Genomic DNA, 16,996 nt, shown 5'->3' on the forward strand with positions numbered 1-16,996 from the left:
CAGATATTGATTGGATTTGTTAACTATTTTACTTATTAAACATGCACACAAAACATCAAACTAATGGAAAGAGCCACACAGAGAGCATTTAAAAAACCTAATACTATAAAAAGTTCAAAATTGTAATATATACTCTTGTTAAAAGTTCTGAGAGAATTTTCTTGAGTATGTCTAGCATTCATGCAACTATAAGACTTGGGACTCTTCAGACCAAATAATCGGTGAGAGCAACGGTGTACCTGAACACAACGAAGGCATCTCTAGGCACTTTTTAAACATTTTGCAACATGAAAAATGCAAACCTGTTTTTCCCTCTTTCATTGAAAATAAAGAGCCGAATCAAAAGAATGAATAAATCACAAATGACTGGCATCACTAGTTCAGTCGACCGAAATACAGGACACATAATAAAAGCAAACAAACATATAGAAACCAATACAGAGATTTTTTTAATTGCTTTTGGGGAGAAACAATGCAGGCAATGGACTAGGATCAACTTTCTACTGTGTGTGTGTAGAGTGCCTGTGTTTGTGCACATTATCAAATAAAGTATAATTTGAAAGATTATGTGTTAGGCTCGATGCATACAATAAGCATTTGAATAACTTGATTAACAAAAGACACGACACTATGACATTTACCAGAAGAACAATCCACACGAGAACATCAAAAGCCTCACCAGACCTGTTGCGAGGGTTTCCTTGTTTGCTGGAAGCAAAACTAAAAGTTTACATGGTGTTGAGTGAAATGTACTTAAACATTGGCAAGAACAAATAAATCATGAGAACAATCTTGCATTCGTGCAGTTAAACGCCTGCAGCCCAGAGAAAGAAGATTTCCCTGGTGTTTGATATAAATTAAACCATTATTATAATGCAGCAACTGCACTACAATAGCTACTACATTATTAAATAAATAAAATAAAATACACATTTTGTTCTTTTTTTATTTTATTACGGTATTTTATTTTCATACTTGCTAATTACAGCCAGTGTCTAATTTCCCAAGTCATAAATGGAAATTGAATACATGCATTACATGTCAAAAATACTTTTTCTAAATTTCTAAAGAATTTTCCAAAATCTTGAACTATATATATATATACACACACACACACACTTCTGTGAGCTTTTTTTTTTTTTTTTTGAGTGTTTTCTCCTTCAGCAACAGTAGTATATCAAATGCTGAGCAGATATGGTTACAGATCTTGACTCTTAAGCAAGGTTTTATCTTAACATCTGAATCTATTGCTCTGGAGCCTGTGGTATATTTGTGTTATCATTTATCATTTTATCTGCAGTGTTTGTGTTCCACCCTCGTTCCAGTCAGTAGATTAAGTGCCAGATTACAGGGTTCAAGTATCATGTTATCTGATCCTTACATGTAACAATGAAACTACATTTGGATGAAAGTATCCACTAAATGACTACTTAATAGTAATAGTATGCTGTCACGAAATTATAGTCTAACATCCTCATTACATACCTCAACACCTCTGCCAAACCCAAAGTAATAAATAGTATGTAGATGAGGAAACAAACGTAGCATCTGTAATGGAGAAGGACCAGAAATATCTGATACGTGGCAAGGTTTCAAAGTAAAATTCTTCAATAGGCTCTCCATTACATTTAGAGCTTGATTTGATGATATAATGCATAAACTAAATATGATCTAAATGCATTTTCAATGAAAAACCTTCTAAACTGACGAGAGAGTATAAACTGTTTCCTATATTCCTTTGCTTTCTGTATAGCCTAGAACTAAAGTTTGACCTTGACTGGAATATTTTGACTGTATTTGCATCATTTGTTGAATCTACTTTCACATTTGTACCATTTTCTTTCTTAAAAAGATTGAAAAGAGAGCTTAAACTGAACTGACACTCTTATCAGTGTTTTCTGCTTGAATTTGACCAATAGGAAGACTTCTATGCCGCAAACCGTCGTCATGAACACTCAAAATCATTGAGGAAACCCACAGCACTATTATATAAAAAAATTATATGATCAGTCATATCATGGTAACGTGTTTTTTCAATATTTTAATAAGTTAACCAATTTCTATTTAATTTTTAATAATACAAGATTTAACTCATTTTAGTCAGTTTAATATAATTTAAGCAAGGTTGAAATTGAAATGAGCAACTGAAATAAGTATCTTTACTCAATCTTCCTGTATTAATAAAATGCACGGTCAAAATAAAAATAGGTTTATGGTTGAAAAAGGAAACATGTTTCCTCATTGAAAAAAAAGCATGCTTTTTTTGCATGCTTTTATTCACTAGCTAAAACTAAAACTATGATTTAAAAAAAATTGTTATTAGAATAAAGACTTAGCTAAACTAAAATGAGAAATGCTGCCTTGGAAAGTAACTCAAATAAGTTTAAGTTAAAGCACTAAAATTATAAGTGGAAATAAAACTAAAGTAAAGTAAAGTAAAGTAAAGTAAGTAAAGTAAAACTGAAAAAAGAGAAACATAAACAGACATATTTAAAAAGAGCAAAAATGCACTAAATAAAAAAATGTAAATATAAAAGCTCAAAATTTGGAATGAAAACTATAATAGTATAAATATGAAGGTATATAAATAATACTAAAATTCCAGCACTGTATGAGATCAAAACGAGATCTTGAACAGAATTTTTTAGATGTACAGAGATGCTATGGAAGTGCAAAAGTGCATGCCGATCATTCTTGAAGTAGGAGTGGATGGGGATATTTACTTTCCTGGAAGATTTTATTGTAAATGTGATTCTTTTTTCTTTTTTTTTTTGAGATGACTTCCTCCATCAGGTCTTTAAAAGGGAACGTGCTGTGATCATTGGTCAGAACTCATTCATGAGCATCATCATGTCTGTCTCTTCTCTGCTCTCAGCTCTGCTGCTGCTGGCATCCTCAGCCTCAGCCTCACACTTCTATGGAGGATCAATGACGTTCAACCCGATAAAGAATCCTGATGGTTCCTATAGGGTGAGACCTGTATTATATTTCTTCAGTCATGGGTACTTTTTATGAGGATTTTTATTAAAACTAACTAAAAGTATACAGTGCATACACTACAGGTCAAACGTTTGGAATAATCAGACAGTAGCTATGCCAACTTAATTTTGAGAAATTACTTACATCTGTATTTTTTTCAGGTGGATATCCGCTTCAAGGAGGCCTATCATAGCTGTTATGCAACTGACTCCTGGACGTGCAGGTCTGGAAACTGTGGCAGTAGAACCTCTTTTGTGGGTGGTCGTGTGGACAGCAGTCCCAATGGTGGTAGCTGGTGCCAGACTGAGGCAGTGATGAAAAGAATCGTCTCCAACAACAGCCCATTTCAGCTGCAGTAAGCAAAATTAGAGGAATTCGATTAATCTAATTAACCATAATATAATAGCACTGTAGATAATCTAAAATGTGTTTATTATAAATGAAATGCATGTGTCAACAGACAAAGTAGTTGCTGCTGGATCGCTACCACATATAACATATATGGTGGAAACTGGGGACTTATCACACATATTGACCTCGGAGAAAGATCTGACACCTCTAAACCCAACAGATCTCCAGTCGCAACCACACTTCCCATTGTAAGGTAAAATCAGTTTGTCTTCATCAAAAGATTTTTGTCTGCACTAAAACTTCTCTATTTCCATCTGCTTCTTAAAGTAATGTACAACCGCCATTCATTTGATTTTTAAAAATGTGAACCTAAACCTAAAAATCTATTTCATGTCCAATTTATACTTTTAGGGATTAAAAAGAAATGTAAGACCATTTAAAGAAAATTCTGATCTCCCATTAATCGACAGAATGTTAGAATGTTCAGCATTCATAATGTAACTAACATATTACAATGATGTTAGTGTAATACTTTAAGAAATGTTTTATTTGTATATTACATATTTTATATATTTTCATAAATTATAATTAGTTTCCATTTCCATTATTATTATTAGTAGTAGTAGTAGTATTAGTATAGCAAAAAAAGTTTTTGCTTTTCTTTTATTCTTTCTTTCTTTCCTATTTATTTATCTTATTTTTTTATTCAAGATGTATAAATCTATTTTCATTTACCTTACCATTTTTATTGATTATAATCGAGTAAAATTCACTCTAGGACCAGCTAGTGTAAAGTAATTGCAAAGACATTTTACAAAAGTGTAAAAGTCAGTTCTGAGAAAAGGTCTAGCATTTGAATTGGTATTTTGTTATGTGACGCAATAGCATTTACACTTTTTAAAATGTATCTTGATTGTCTAAGTCAGGAGTCTTCAACTAAAATTGCTTGAGGTCCAGTAATGAACCCTCCTCACCAGCCGAGGTCCAGGCAATTATATCCCTAAAAACATGAATTGATGGTTTTTGCCAGACCAGGTATCAGTATCAAAGTATCAGCAGGATATTTAATTTAATAATAATTCATGCATTTAGCAGATACCTTTATCCAAAGCAACTTACAGTGCATTCAGGGTATAAATTTTTTTTTAACCAGTATGTGTGTTCCCTGGGAATCAAACCCACAACCTTTTGTACTGCTAACACAATGCTCTACTACTGAGCCACATGAAAATTTATAAATTAATCAACTTTTTAAAGAAAATGGAGTCAAAAGTATCAATTATTATACGAATTAAAACAACTATTATCAATCAATTATTATATGAATCAATTAACATATAAATATATATGTTACTGTCTTAATTGTTTAAATTTTTATAATGCATTATCTTCTTATCGATCCACCAGTGCACATTTACAACTATGTGTGTTTGCTGCGTAAAAACATGGGTTGATTTTCACAATGGTCTGAACAAAAACAGCAGACAGGCTTATTGAAAAAGCTAATTCATACTCTGCCATTAGGTGGTGCTATTGGAATGGCAGAAATATAGTCGTTTCCCCGGTAACAGCTGTACACAAAACAGCGCAGCACCTAACTTTGAAATGTGCGGCACTCATATTTATTCAATAAAATCACAGCCTTTTGAAGTTTAATCGTCACATTAAGCTATATCGCTATTCTTGTCTTTCCGTCCCCACATTTAAGACCTCCTGAAATCATAATTAAGACTTGTACCATTTAAGACTTTTTATGACCTTATATTTGATACAACAAAATGTAAGACTTTTTAAGGACCCATCAACTTTCCTAATTTTTGAGAATGCCATTGTTTTTCACTCACTGAAAGTTTCATCTCTCTTCACCGCACGTCTGACTGTAGCAACCGTTAACCGTATTAGCAACCTGTGGTGCCGTAGGACCCAAACGGCTCTACTGAGCTGACCTTGATGTGCTTGATATAAATTTGATTTTGTTAGAAAATAGCATTTGGCATTTATTTATTTCATTATGTCAAAAGGCTTTGCGGTCCAGATGGATGCATCTTGCGGTCTAAGTACTTCTTGGAGCCTGTTTACCTATACACATTTCAAGATGACTGTTTTTGGATTGTTTCTAGAGTTCCTCAGAACTGCGCCAGGAACTACAATCTTTTGTCCTGTGATCCAGATAAAGACAAGGTCAGGTGTAGATATGGAATTTTATCTGCAAGTGAGTGTGGAATGTGCCACCAACCTGCAGGATTCACTTTGAACCAGGTGAGGAATAATGTATAACCATGTATGTTGCCATGGACAGCAGTGAAATATACAGTTAACTTTTTCCTTTCATTCTTTGACATGTTCTTGGCTGACTTGCTTGCTAATAATTCGTTTTTTTTTTGCTAATTTCTTTCTTCTTTCCAGAGCACCTGTACTCTGTCAAACGCTGTCAATGCTGCACGTGGTTTTTATGCATTTGAGCTGGTCATGGAGGACTATCCCACCCAGAACATAACTCTAAACTACACTGCCATGGCCCCGGCGGCCAGATCCCCCTTCGTTAATGCATCCAATCCACCATTGAGCAAAATACCTCTCCAATTTGCTGTAGAAGGTACCGTTCACTGCTGAAATAATTTTTTTAATTGTGTTGTTCTGTATAACAACCGTTATTATTATGTTTATGTTTTAGTGGAGGCTCCTGCACCGTCTTGCATCGAGGGTGAATATCTACCGCGTTTCCTCCACCCAACACCTCATCAGGGAGAACATCTACAGGCTCGTGTCAATCAAGAGCTAGAGATCAGAGTAAAGGCTACTGCAACCTTCTCAAGGTATGATGGAAATGTCTGATAACAGTAAACAATTTTCTCTGGACCAGGGGTGCCCAATCCTGCTCCTGGATGGCCAACATCCTGTAGAGTTTAGCTCCAACCAGCTCCAACACATTTCTAAATTTCTAGTGAGAGTGAAGACCTTGATTTGCCAGTTCCAGGTGTGTTTAATTAAGGTTGGAGCCAAAATACTCCAGGAACAGGTTTGGACACTCCTGGACTAGGCGAGACTAGATCTTCAAACTACTTTCTGAGCTCAACCTACATCCTCAACTTTAACGATTCACACTTCCTTCTGAGATCAACTAGACTGAACTAGTTCTTCAACATAATTTTCCTCAGAGCACAAACTGGATTAATCTAGATCAGGAATGTTCAATCCTGCTCCTGGAGAGCCAACGTCCTGTAGAGTTTAGCTTTAACCAGTTCCAACACACTTGCCTAGAAGTTTAATTAAGTTTGGAGGTAAACTATGCCAGGCAGTAGCCTTCCAGAAACAAGTTCATACAATTTTACAACAAAGATTGGGTCAACAATTTCCAAGCTAAAAGCTCTCCAAAACCCGCCCACTTCAAGAAAAACCCGTCCAAAACATTCTCTGCCAAAAGAATATAATAGAATTATATTGTCATGTTGACCAAGGTTGAAAGGGACCATTTTTATTGTGGGCAGTGGGAGGCCTTGGAGTCAAAAAGGCAAAAAACTGCGGATCTAGATCTTCACTATAACTGGTTAATTTTAGTTCAATTTCTAAACCAATATATGTGCATCTTATTGGATGTTTTTTTTTTTCAGGATCTCTGATGTGGTCTTTAGTGGACCTCTGAACAGCACAAAGGAGACCACCACCACTGGGGAGTATGTGATCAACTGGACACCAACGTCAGATAATTTTGGCCAACATTTTCCAATTTGCTTCATTGCAGAGGGCCTAAATGGGTATGATTACACAGCGAGATTAATTCAATAAAAACGTGCCATATCAAATGAAGCTGATTAATCTTCTTAATATTTTAGGTCTAGGAACTATCAATCTGAGATGAGGTGTGTAATTGTTGTGGTGGAGGCTGCAGGTAATTTACAGTGTTCATTGAAATTCGTCTTACTCTTAGATTTGATGGTTTACTTCCAACACAGGATCATTGTAAATATTTGACTCTGCCTAAATTTCTGCAAAACCTTTTTCATTGTAGCTGTGGGTTTATTGAACAGCACAGTGTCATTAATAAAACGAACCTGACCATAAACCTAGCTGATAGTGTTAACAAAAGCAAACTTTAGATGAGAACACATTTGCTAAAGCAACCATGCTATTTGAGATTGCGTCTACAAGTCTTTTGGCTCTTTTTTTATGGAGTGCTGTGACTCATGTTTCACTCGACTTGTATCAGAGAGCTTTGCAACACAAATGCATCAGTTTCACATGCAGTGAAATGTATGTATATTCATGTATATGTTTGCAAAAGTCGGCAGCGTAAGGTATTTCCAATGAGCCTGGGTTGTTTAACTCTTTAATAGTCCTGTAGTGTCCTTGAAGTAAATGTATGTTTATACAACTGCATTCTTACAATTGTTCTGTATTTGTTCAAGGTCCAAGAGCACACGTGACCTGCACTAAGGACAAAATGTCAGTGTCAATAGAAAGAGCCACTATTTCGGGTATTCATGGAGATCACTTGCGGCTGAACAACAATGCTTCCTGTGCAGTTTCTTCCAACAACACGCATGTGTTTACAACTTTCTCTCTAAACGGATGCGGTACTCAGATTGAAGTAAGGAGTTCAATCAGTTTTATTAGATATAAATAACAATAAAAGCTTTCACTGCATCTAAACTGCTTTTATATTTGTTTTTCTGTAGGAGACTGATGATCATCTCCTCTTCAAGAACACAATTGTTACCTTCGATAATCCAAACCACATCATAACCAGGAAAAACGTATTTGAAATTGAAGTTATGTGCAAGTACCAGAAAAAGAGCAGCATCACCACGATGTTTGATGCTCACAGGCCTGCGGTCAACTTCACCGAGAGAGGCTTCGGCTCATTCAGCTATCAGTTTGAGTTTTTTCAGTCTAGTACCTTCAGTAACATAAGAAGTCCCAGCAGCTACCCACTGGATTACAATGTTGGAGACATGATCTTCATGGAGATCGCCCCTGTCAATGTCGTCCAAAACACTGAGGTCTTCGTTGAGTCCTGTGTAGCTACACCCTTTGATAATCCCAATTATCCCATCTCTTATCCCATCATCACAAATGGGTAAGAATCCAAAATCACTCAAATCAATAAAGCCATATGTTTTACACAATGACATTTCAATTTAAATAAGTCAGGTTTATGTGTGGCACGAAAACACAGAGTTTGATTGTCATATTCCAAATTAAGTCAGTATCATTTCTTGCAAAGTTGCAATTTAAAATTGATTTCAGTTAACAATTATATACAGTGTATACACACAGACACACACACACATTTTATTTCAAATAACAAAAATAATTATTTTAGTTTTTAGTTTTTTTCACCACATTATCATGCTTAGACAGCACTGTCATTTTCCAACAAATTAATCCAATCCATTTTGTCAATTTATGTCAGATGCGGGGTTGATGACACTGTTAAAATCTACTCAAGTCACCAGCCCAATGTCAAGTTCAGTATGGAGGCCTTCAAGTTTATTGGACAATATGACCAGGTAAGGATGGACCAAAAAAAAAAAAGCAAACCTCATTTTACTGGAACAGAGAATGTGTTTTTTTTTAATCGTCACTCTTTCTCTCTCTAGGTGTTTATCAGCTGCTCCATTATGATATGTCAAGCCAACAATCCCAACACACGTTGTGCTAAGGGCTGCACCAATGGCACACAGGTCGCATCATCCTCACACGTTCACAAAAGAGAAGCTGCCATCCAGACTAAAAGCCACTTCATCTCCCAGGGACCCCTGCGGCTGAGGAGGAGCGCATCATTTACTGGTATGTCCTAACTTGGTCGTTTGTGCAGATGCAGGTGCAATTAAAAGATGAGGTTTTAAATGCTAATGTCCCTTATTCATTTCCAGATGCCATCAGCCCAAGCTTGAACCTGAACCTTGTTTTCGTGGCCGGATGTGTCATAGCAGTAGTTGCCATGGTGTGTGGAATGATGGTCTACAAATCCAGGGGATCAAAGGTCAACTACCAACTTCTGAAATCAGATGAGATTTGATCGGATCAGTTCGAACTACAATCAAATGCTGGCAAACAGCTAATTAACATATTTTGGTGGGATGTATTTCTACGGTTTCTGCAAAAAATAATTTGTCTTGTCTGCATGAATAATTGTCTCTTTGGGAACTGCTTGTGGTGTTTACATGTATTCTAACATTAAATTGAAAACATTTTAAATGTACTGAATAAAAACAGAGAAATAAATATGCTATTAATAGTTAAAATAAATGAATTAGCCAATTTTTTTGGGGAACTGCTTGCGGTGTTTACATGTATTCCACACACACACACATATATATATATATATATATGGAAATTTACGTATGTTAAACGTACTTAATAAAAACAGAGAAATACATGTTATTAATATCTAACATAAATAAATTAGCCAAATTTGTTTAAATGAAGGGTTGCAGAATTGAGTAAATCCTTGATTAAATTCAACATACGTGTAATATTCTAGTACTTATTATGTCCTCCATAACTTTAAATATACTGCTCTGACCCTTCTTGAGGGTGTTAAGGATAAGGTTGTAAAGTAAAGTGTTAAGATTGGGTGAAATACTTGTCCACAGAAGATTTTTACCATAGGAGAATGTACAGTTGCAATCAAAATTATTCAACCCCTTGACCTGCAAGACATTTTGTTGCAGAGAACAACATTTTTTAAAAACAATGCAACAAAGGTATCAGTGAACTATTAGAGAAAGTTATTACACATTTGAGTGATTCTAAAAATATGTAACATTGATGAATAATGATAAAAATCTAATTGGCTCTAAACATTCAAGTTCAAAATAATTCATCCCCCAAAAGTCAAATTTTGTGCAGAATCTTTTATTCTTTAAAGCCACCAATAAACGCTGCCTATAAGTGCTCAGAAGCTTCTGTCACATCTCTACTGCAGTCTTGGCTCATTCCTCACCTGAAAAAGCTTTCAGATCACTGATAATCTTTGGTTTTCATATTGCCACTGCTTTCTTCAAATTCAACAAAATATTTTCAATGAGAGTTAAATCTGGAGACTGAACAGGCCACTCAAGTACATCCTATGACTGATCCCTGAACCAAGCAGAAGTATATTTGGTTTTATACTTTGGGACGGCTGTCCTTTGCACCAAAGGCATCACAATTCTTGCCAAAATGGCCTGATACTTCAAAGAATCCATTACATTTTTCATACAGTCATGATTTCCACTTCCTGCAACAGTAAAGCACCCCATAACAGGACTGCTCCACCTCCAAGTTTGACCATGGAGATGGTGTTCTTCTGTTTATAAGCTTTGCCTTTTTTGCACCAGACATACCGCTGATCCATGGGTCCAAAAGTTCCAGTTTGGTCACATCGCTCCATAAAACATTCTTCCAGGACTCCACAGGTCCACCCAAATGAATTTTAACATGTTCAAGTCGGCCTTTTATGTTCTTCTTGGTCAAGAGTGTCACTCGGCAGGATGCCCCAATACGAAGGCCATACTTGTCTAGTGTTGTTCTTATACTCAGCATTGAAATGTTTTTCCTCCTTTCATCGGGTCATCTTGCAAGTCTTTGGCTGTACATTGCAGGTTTTTCTCAGTTGCTCTGATCAAATTTATTATGATATTGTGCTTTTTCTTCAACACCCTCAAAGATTTTCTGGTACAACACATTTTAAGCTGAGGAATAAAGCTGCCAGCTGTGTCTCTAGGAACTTTGAATGTCTTGGAAATCTTTATGTAGCTTTAGACTTTCTAATGCAATAAAACGATTTCTTCTATAGCTTTTGAGAGAGCTCTGTTGAATTTGCATATCCGCTACCCATGCATGGGCTAAGTTTATGTATGTGCAACAGCTCAAGCTAATTCTGCTTTTTCTGTTTAGAGTTTCTAGAGGCTTAATTGTGTTTTAAGACAATTTCGTTCCCCACCATACAAAAAAAAAGTGACTTAAAAACAGCAATGTTGAATACAGTAGGTGTTGAATAATTATGACATAGGTGTGTTATTAAAAAATACTATAACTCAAACATATTACATTATATATTGACATTATCATAGAGAATAGAGAAATAGAGAATCTATGGGGTATTGTCAAGAGGAAAATGAGAAACAAGAGACTAAAAAATGCAGATGAGCTGAAGGCCACTGTCAAAGAAACCTGGGCTTCCATACCACCTCAGCAGTGCCACAAACTGATCACCTCCATGCCACGCCGCATTGAGGCAGTAATTAAAGCAAAAGGAGCCCCTACCAAGTATTGAGTACATGTACAGTAAATGAACATACTTTCCAGAAGGCCAACAATTCACTAAAAATGTTTTTTTATTGGTCTTGTGAAGTATTCTAATCTGTTGAGATAGTGAATTGGTGGGTTTTTGTTAAATGTGAGCCAAAATCATCACAATTAAAAGAACCAAAGACTTAAACTACTTCAGTCTGTGTGCATTGAATTTATTTAATACACGAGTTTCACAATTTGAGTTGAATTACTGAAATAAATGAACTTTTCCATGACTTTCTAATTTATTGAGATGCACCTGTATATATTTATATAAAAAGAATCACTTTTCCCTTATCGTTAGTTACTTAAGATTTTATATATATATATATACACCAGACCAGTGTGTACAGCACTTTCCGTGCTCAAAGTAAGAATCATCGCCACAGCACTTTTAAATATTTTCAAAAAAAGACTTGTATCAAACAGAGAGAGAGGTAAATTGTGTTGATTTGTTTCTGTGTGCTTTGAATTTTTCAGAACATTTATTAGAAGATATGGGCAAACTTAATATCCTAAGATTATATGACCAGTTCTGTCATGTTGAGTGAAATGAAAATGTTTTAACTCCCTGCATGATGTTTTAATTTAGTGCTGTTGAAGACTGTCACTGAGACCCTGCCATCTTTGTTAAATTTGTAAATGTATTAATGTTTTTATATATCAGGAAAGAATTCACCAGGCTTGTGTCAAAGGACCTGAGCAAGTCCTTTTTAGAAGGCCTAGATGGTCATCTCTCAAAGCTGATACAGTTATTCAGGTCAACGCGTTATGAGGACATTCCAGAAATGACTTCAATACTGGAAAGCCTTGATAAGGATGTGAGTCCATTTATTTCAAAGCAGTCTTTCTCTCCGCAAAATGACAATTCTGTTATCATCTACTTACTTTCATGTTTGTCCAATTCAAATAGTTAAGTTATAATGTTGAGGAAAAATTACAATTAAAATTTAAAAAAATTGTCAATTAGACTTGGTTCATGTGGTTGTGAAAATGTGAAGAATTAAGTTCAACCAATGTTTTTTCAGTTGACTTAACTAAAAATTCTAAATGCTCATTATTTGATACAGTAGATTGGCTCAATTTATGAAATAAGCAAAAATACGAAATGTTATTTCAACAACTACATATAAGTTGAGTGAACTCAACACCTAATGTTTGCTCAACTTAACTGAGTCAATGCAACAAGATGACTTGACTAAGTCAAGTTGTGTCAAACAAATCATTTTTTACAGTGCATCTGAGCCCATCTGGGAGTTTGGGGGGAGCTGTAATCCATTCTCCCACCAAAACAGCTTAATTTATTACCCAGTTAACTTTGCAGCTGTGTAAGATTAGAAGAACCTCAGACACTGATCTTCTGAGATACGGACAATATACAGAGTTTATTAATACACAGGCATCTGTTCCGACATCTCACTGAGATAAGATGTGATTTTTTCACCTTTCCTTTTCATCCACGTCCTTCCCCTCACTCCACTCACTCAGAATGTTGAACTTTCTCAAGTCGACTGGTACAATGGTCTCAATCTTACAAGAAGTAGGCTACAAGGTAATACAGATCCTAAGAGTTAAGAGATATTTTGCTCACTGTAGAGGGTGTGTCATTCCCCAGTGTCTTTCATGCAAATTGCCATCAGTCCCCAAAAGGAGTAAACTATACTTAATCAATGCAAATTCCAAATGTTAGTTCCTGTTCCCATTTGGAGGATGTGTGTCTTGGTCTGAGTACTTAAGTGAATGTTGCAAGATCAGGGGCACTTCTATAGCCAGATGAACACGTGTGGAGTATCTACACACTCCAAACTATGTATTTTTCTGAAGTCAGGTATGCATCGTCTACTTTGTTACCGCATTTCAACGTCAGCTTAGTAACAGACTAAAATCCAGTTGAGATGGAGCATAGGGCATGCCAACTGGATCTTTAGAGATCCGACTAACACTTGGTATTAATTCAAGTGAACTTAGACTGTAAGTTAACCCTTTAGGCGCCAGGGATTTTTGGGAAAAATGCTGGATTTTGACATCAAGATTTCAAAAGTTTGTGGCTTGAAAGGGCTTAAAGATAGAGATCTACTGTAAATTAGAAAAATGTTGGGCATGACCGAAAGGTTATGTGGGGGGTAAATATGCTCGTCTAATTAGCATATTATGACGTCATCAGAGGCGGCCATCTTGAATTTCATAATATTCAGGAAATAGTAGATATTGAATTGATGTTTGAACTTATTTGCATGTTGTTGTTTTTTTTAATCCTTTTGTCCTCATTCCAAATGATCAGAAAAGAGGAAACCTCTACCTGTAGCAACAGCTCTCCTATGGACACTACGACCACGTTCTCCCCTGCCATCCCCGTTGGGCAAAGGGTCGAAATTATCACTTTTTTGTGCTCTCGCCTTGCATGGCGGCACCATTGCACTGCAAAGATGTACCGGGAGAAGTGCGATTATTCGACAACCGATCGTCATTTCCAAAAGGCAAATATTCCCCTTCAGAGTCAGAATCGGCAAATAACATGTACTCACGGTACAACTTTTATTAGCCATTTGGCGATTTTCTCTCACAGATCTCACAATTTACTCGCACACTATGAACTGAACTGCTTCCGCATCAATGACACGATAGCTCACTTGCTCTGCTATTTCCCCGAACACTTTGAATAGGAACGTGACGTAAATTTTGGTCTAGAATCGAAGTACTACATGTCTGCCATCTAGTGGTAGGGAATACAAATGAGATATTACACCATATTAGGAACTACAGTCTATTTTATTAAGTATGACGTCTTGTCGCAATTTTGTGACTTTGGCGCTTAGAGGGTTAAAAGGGGATTTCTGTTTAGGTCAACTGAATGTTGTTCGACTAACCTAAATAGGGTGAGCCTAACCTCTGTTTACTGTAATGTTACTCTAGCTAAGTGTACATGGGAAACCATGGCATGACCAAACCAAAGCTACTATCAGAGAAAGTAATGTTAGTCGGCTTATATCTTAGTAGAGATCGAGACCTCTGACTAGAGATAATGTTGCTTTATTCAAGTGTGTAGATCTATGGGGACTAAACAAAAGTAATTTTAGCAGCGGCCATTTAAAGTATTAGTCAATTACCTTTGTCTAATAACCAAGACTGACGAGTATGTGATCGTGAGGTCCGCTAATGGCCGATGCTGTCATCTCTGAGCGACATGAGAATCCGAATGAACGACTATACAATAAGATTAAAGAGTTGAATAGAATAATCAAATGTCTAGATAAATTATCCTATGAATGATCAATAATAATTGTCATTCTAACCTAACTTCGAGGTCAAAATAAAATGGAGTCAGATTAGAGATTAATTGAAATTAAATTACTTTGTGCACCGAAAAAAACGAACATGCAGGAAACCTCCATCCACCATTGGATACTTTCGTTGGGCCAATTGCGTGGTCCTTACAAAGTGGTGACCGACCTCCGTGATCTCCCAACTAGGCGAGTGATGCCTTTTCAGCGCAATATGGATTTGTACCGAGCGAGAGGTTTGATCATCTCCTTCTCTTTCTCCTGCTGCTGTCGTAAGTCAATTCCACAAGTGTTGAGGGAAAGAAATACACATCCCATATAGACACATTTGTAGAATGAGTCAGAATGCTCATTGTTAGACCGGTGACTGTATCCGGTGGGTTGAGAATTAGACTTAAAACCACTCGTCAGGGGCACGATAGAAGGAGCGTAGACGAGGAATAACATCCCTTGTTCTGAAATGTAAATATCTCTTTGTTTGCCTAAACAACAAGAGATGAAACTTAAAACTGGAATACCATCATCCAAAATGATATTCTGGTACTCAACTGTCACACATCATGGACCAGTTTTGTTGTGTTTTCTCCCTCATGTGCTCTGTTTGACCTAGTGTCTGTTTCCACTTGATTTGCCTCAGTTCACCTGTGTCTAGTTAATTAATCATTAGCTCCTCTCCCGTTTGTATAAATTCCCTTCCTTTAGTTCTCTAAAGCCCTATTCGCACGGGATTAGTATTACCTGGTGACCTCCAGTCATATGTAATAATTGCGGAGGTTGTCTGTGATCTTAATCCCGTGCAAATCGGCCATGTCTGTAATTTGTAAAGTAAAAATTCCCCCGCAAATGACCTACCATATTTCACTGAACTCCCAGGTCCTGTGATAATATTAGTCCCGTGCGAATCGGCATCTCTGTGATTTGGCCTGCATTTGGCGGGTCGCATATCATTTTTCGAGGTTTTTGTTTACTGTGCACCTTTTTATCCATCTTCCGTGACGAATGGAGCTGCGTTGGAGTGTTTGATAGTATTTTGGGTGCTGTCATCATATCGCTACACCATACAATTTGCAGAAAGAGAAAGCTGAAAAGGTTTTGAGGTTAATGTGTTACAAATAAATCAAGCATAAAGCTTGAGATATTATTTTAACCTGGTGAAATGTAAATGACACCGCGCATGAAACTATATTAGTTTATTTTTTTTAAATCCATCTGGACCATAGAACGGGACCCTCAAAGCCTTGACATCCGCGAGACAAGTCAGTAAATTCGAGTAAAATCACAGGCTTTTTTAAAAATGAACATCCCTTTCTCATTCAACTTGCCTCCAGTGGACGTTTATTACAGGAAGTGAATTCTCTTCCATCTTCTCTCACACATTCTATTCTATTTCTATTCCGTCTATTTGTTTTCTTTTTATTTAATACCGAACTAGGCTTTTAAAGCAGTGAGGCTTTTACAAAAAAACTGTGTTGATGCTTCGAAGCTTTTGACATGGTGCTCTACCCCGCCATCTGGTGGTCAATAAAAATTCAAAAATATAATTTAGATGTTTTGTTCATTGGGATGTCATTGTAAGGTTTAATTGTCTATTTAATAAGCATATGTGTCATAGCAAGGCAGCATGTGTGTGTGCAGCGATAGAGTTTCCCAAATTTATTGAGCTCAGAAACAGAATAGTTTAATCGGTCACAAAAGAGTTAGGTGTTAAGTTATTCAGCCTTTTATTTTGAGCACAAAGTGTTGAATTTACTTTCATAAATTTACGTAGTGAAAAACGTTACAGGCTGTCAAGCCAGCAAAGAAAATGTATGCAGGCCATGTTTTGGTCTAGTATACAGTTGACCAGCATTTCAACAGTTTCAAACCTTGTTTTTCTGATGTTTTGAAACCAGAGACACACATAGATCTGTTACATACGTACACATACACAGGACCTCGGCAACTCCTAACTCGTCACTACATTCAGACATCACATCCAGAACTTTTCTGATAGTTACACAGATTGGATCTTTGCTATTAATACACATGCATGTCAAATCAGGCCATGGATTTTTCAGGCCTCTGTAGGGATTTCATATACAGGATACGGAGATGCCACTGGATCA

At 36.3% G+C, this 16,996-nt stretch overlaps 1 protein-coding gene across 1 annotated transcript; it reads left to right on the forward strand.

The window, feature by feature from the left end:
- The first annotated feature begins 2,868 nt into the window (after nt 1-2,868).
- LOC107552786 (CUB and zona pellucida-like domain-containing protein 1) lies at nt 2,869-9,545 on the forward strand. Its single transcript, XM_016234777.1, has 13 exons — nt 2,869-2,970; nt 3,141-3,334; nt 3,440-3,583; nt 5,451-5,589; nt 5,737-5,926; nt 6,005-6,146; nt 6,942-7,085; nt 7,164-7,219; nt 7,737-7,918; nt 8,007-8,407; nt 8,744-8,840; nt 8,931-9,120; nt 9,207-9,545. The coding sequence occupies exons 1-13, from the start codon at nt 2,929-2,931 to the stop codon at nt 9,350-9,352; spliced, it is 2,067 nt and encodes a 688-aa protein (XP_016090263.1). The 5' UTR covers nt 2,869-2,928; the 3' UTR covers nt 9,353-9,545.
- Nucleotides 9,546-16,996: the final 7,451 nt, after the last annotated feature.

The sequence above is a fragment of the Sinocyclocheilus grahami genome, unplaced genomic scaffold (genome assembly GCF_001515645.1).
Source record: "Sinocyclocheilus grahami isolate Dianchi unplaced genomic scaffold, SAMN03320097.WGS_v1.1 scaffold458.1, whole genome shotgun sequence".
NCBI lineage: Eukaryota > Metazoa > Chordata > Actinopteri > Cypriniformes > Cyprinidae > Sinocyclocheilus > Sinocyclocheilus grahami.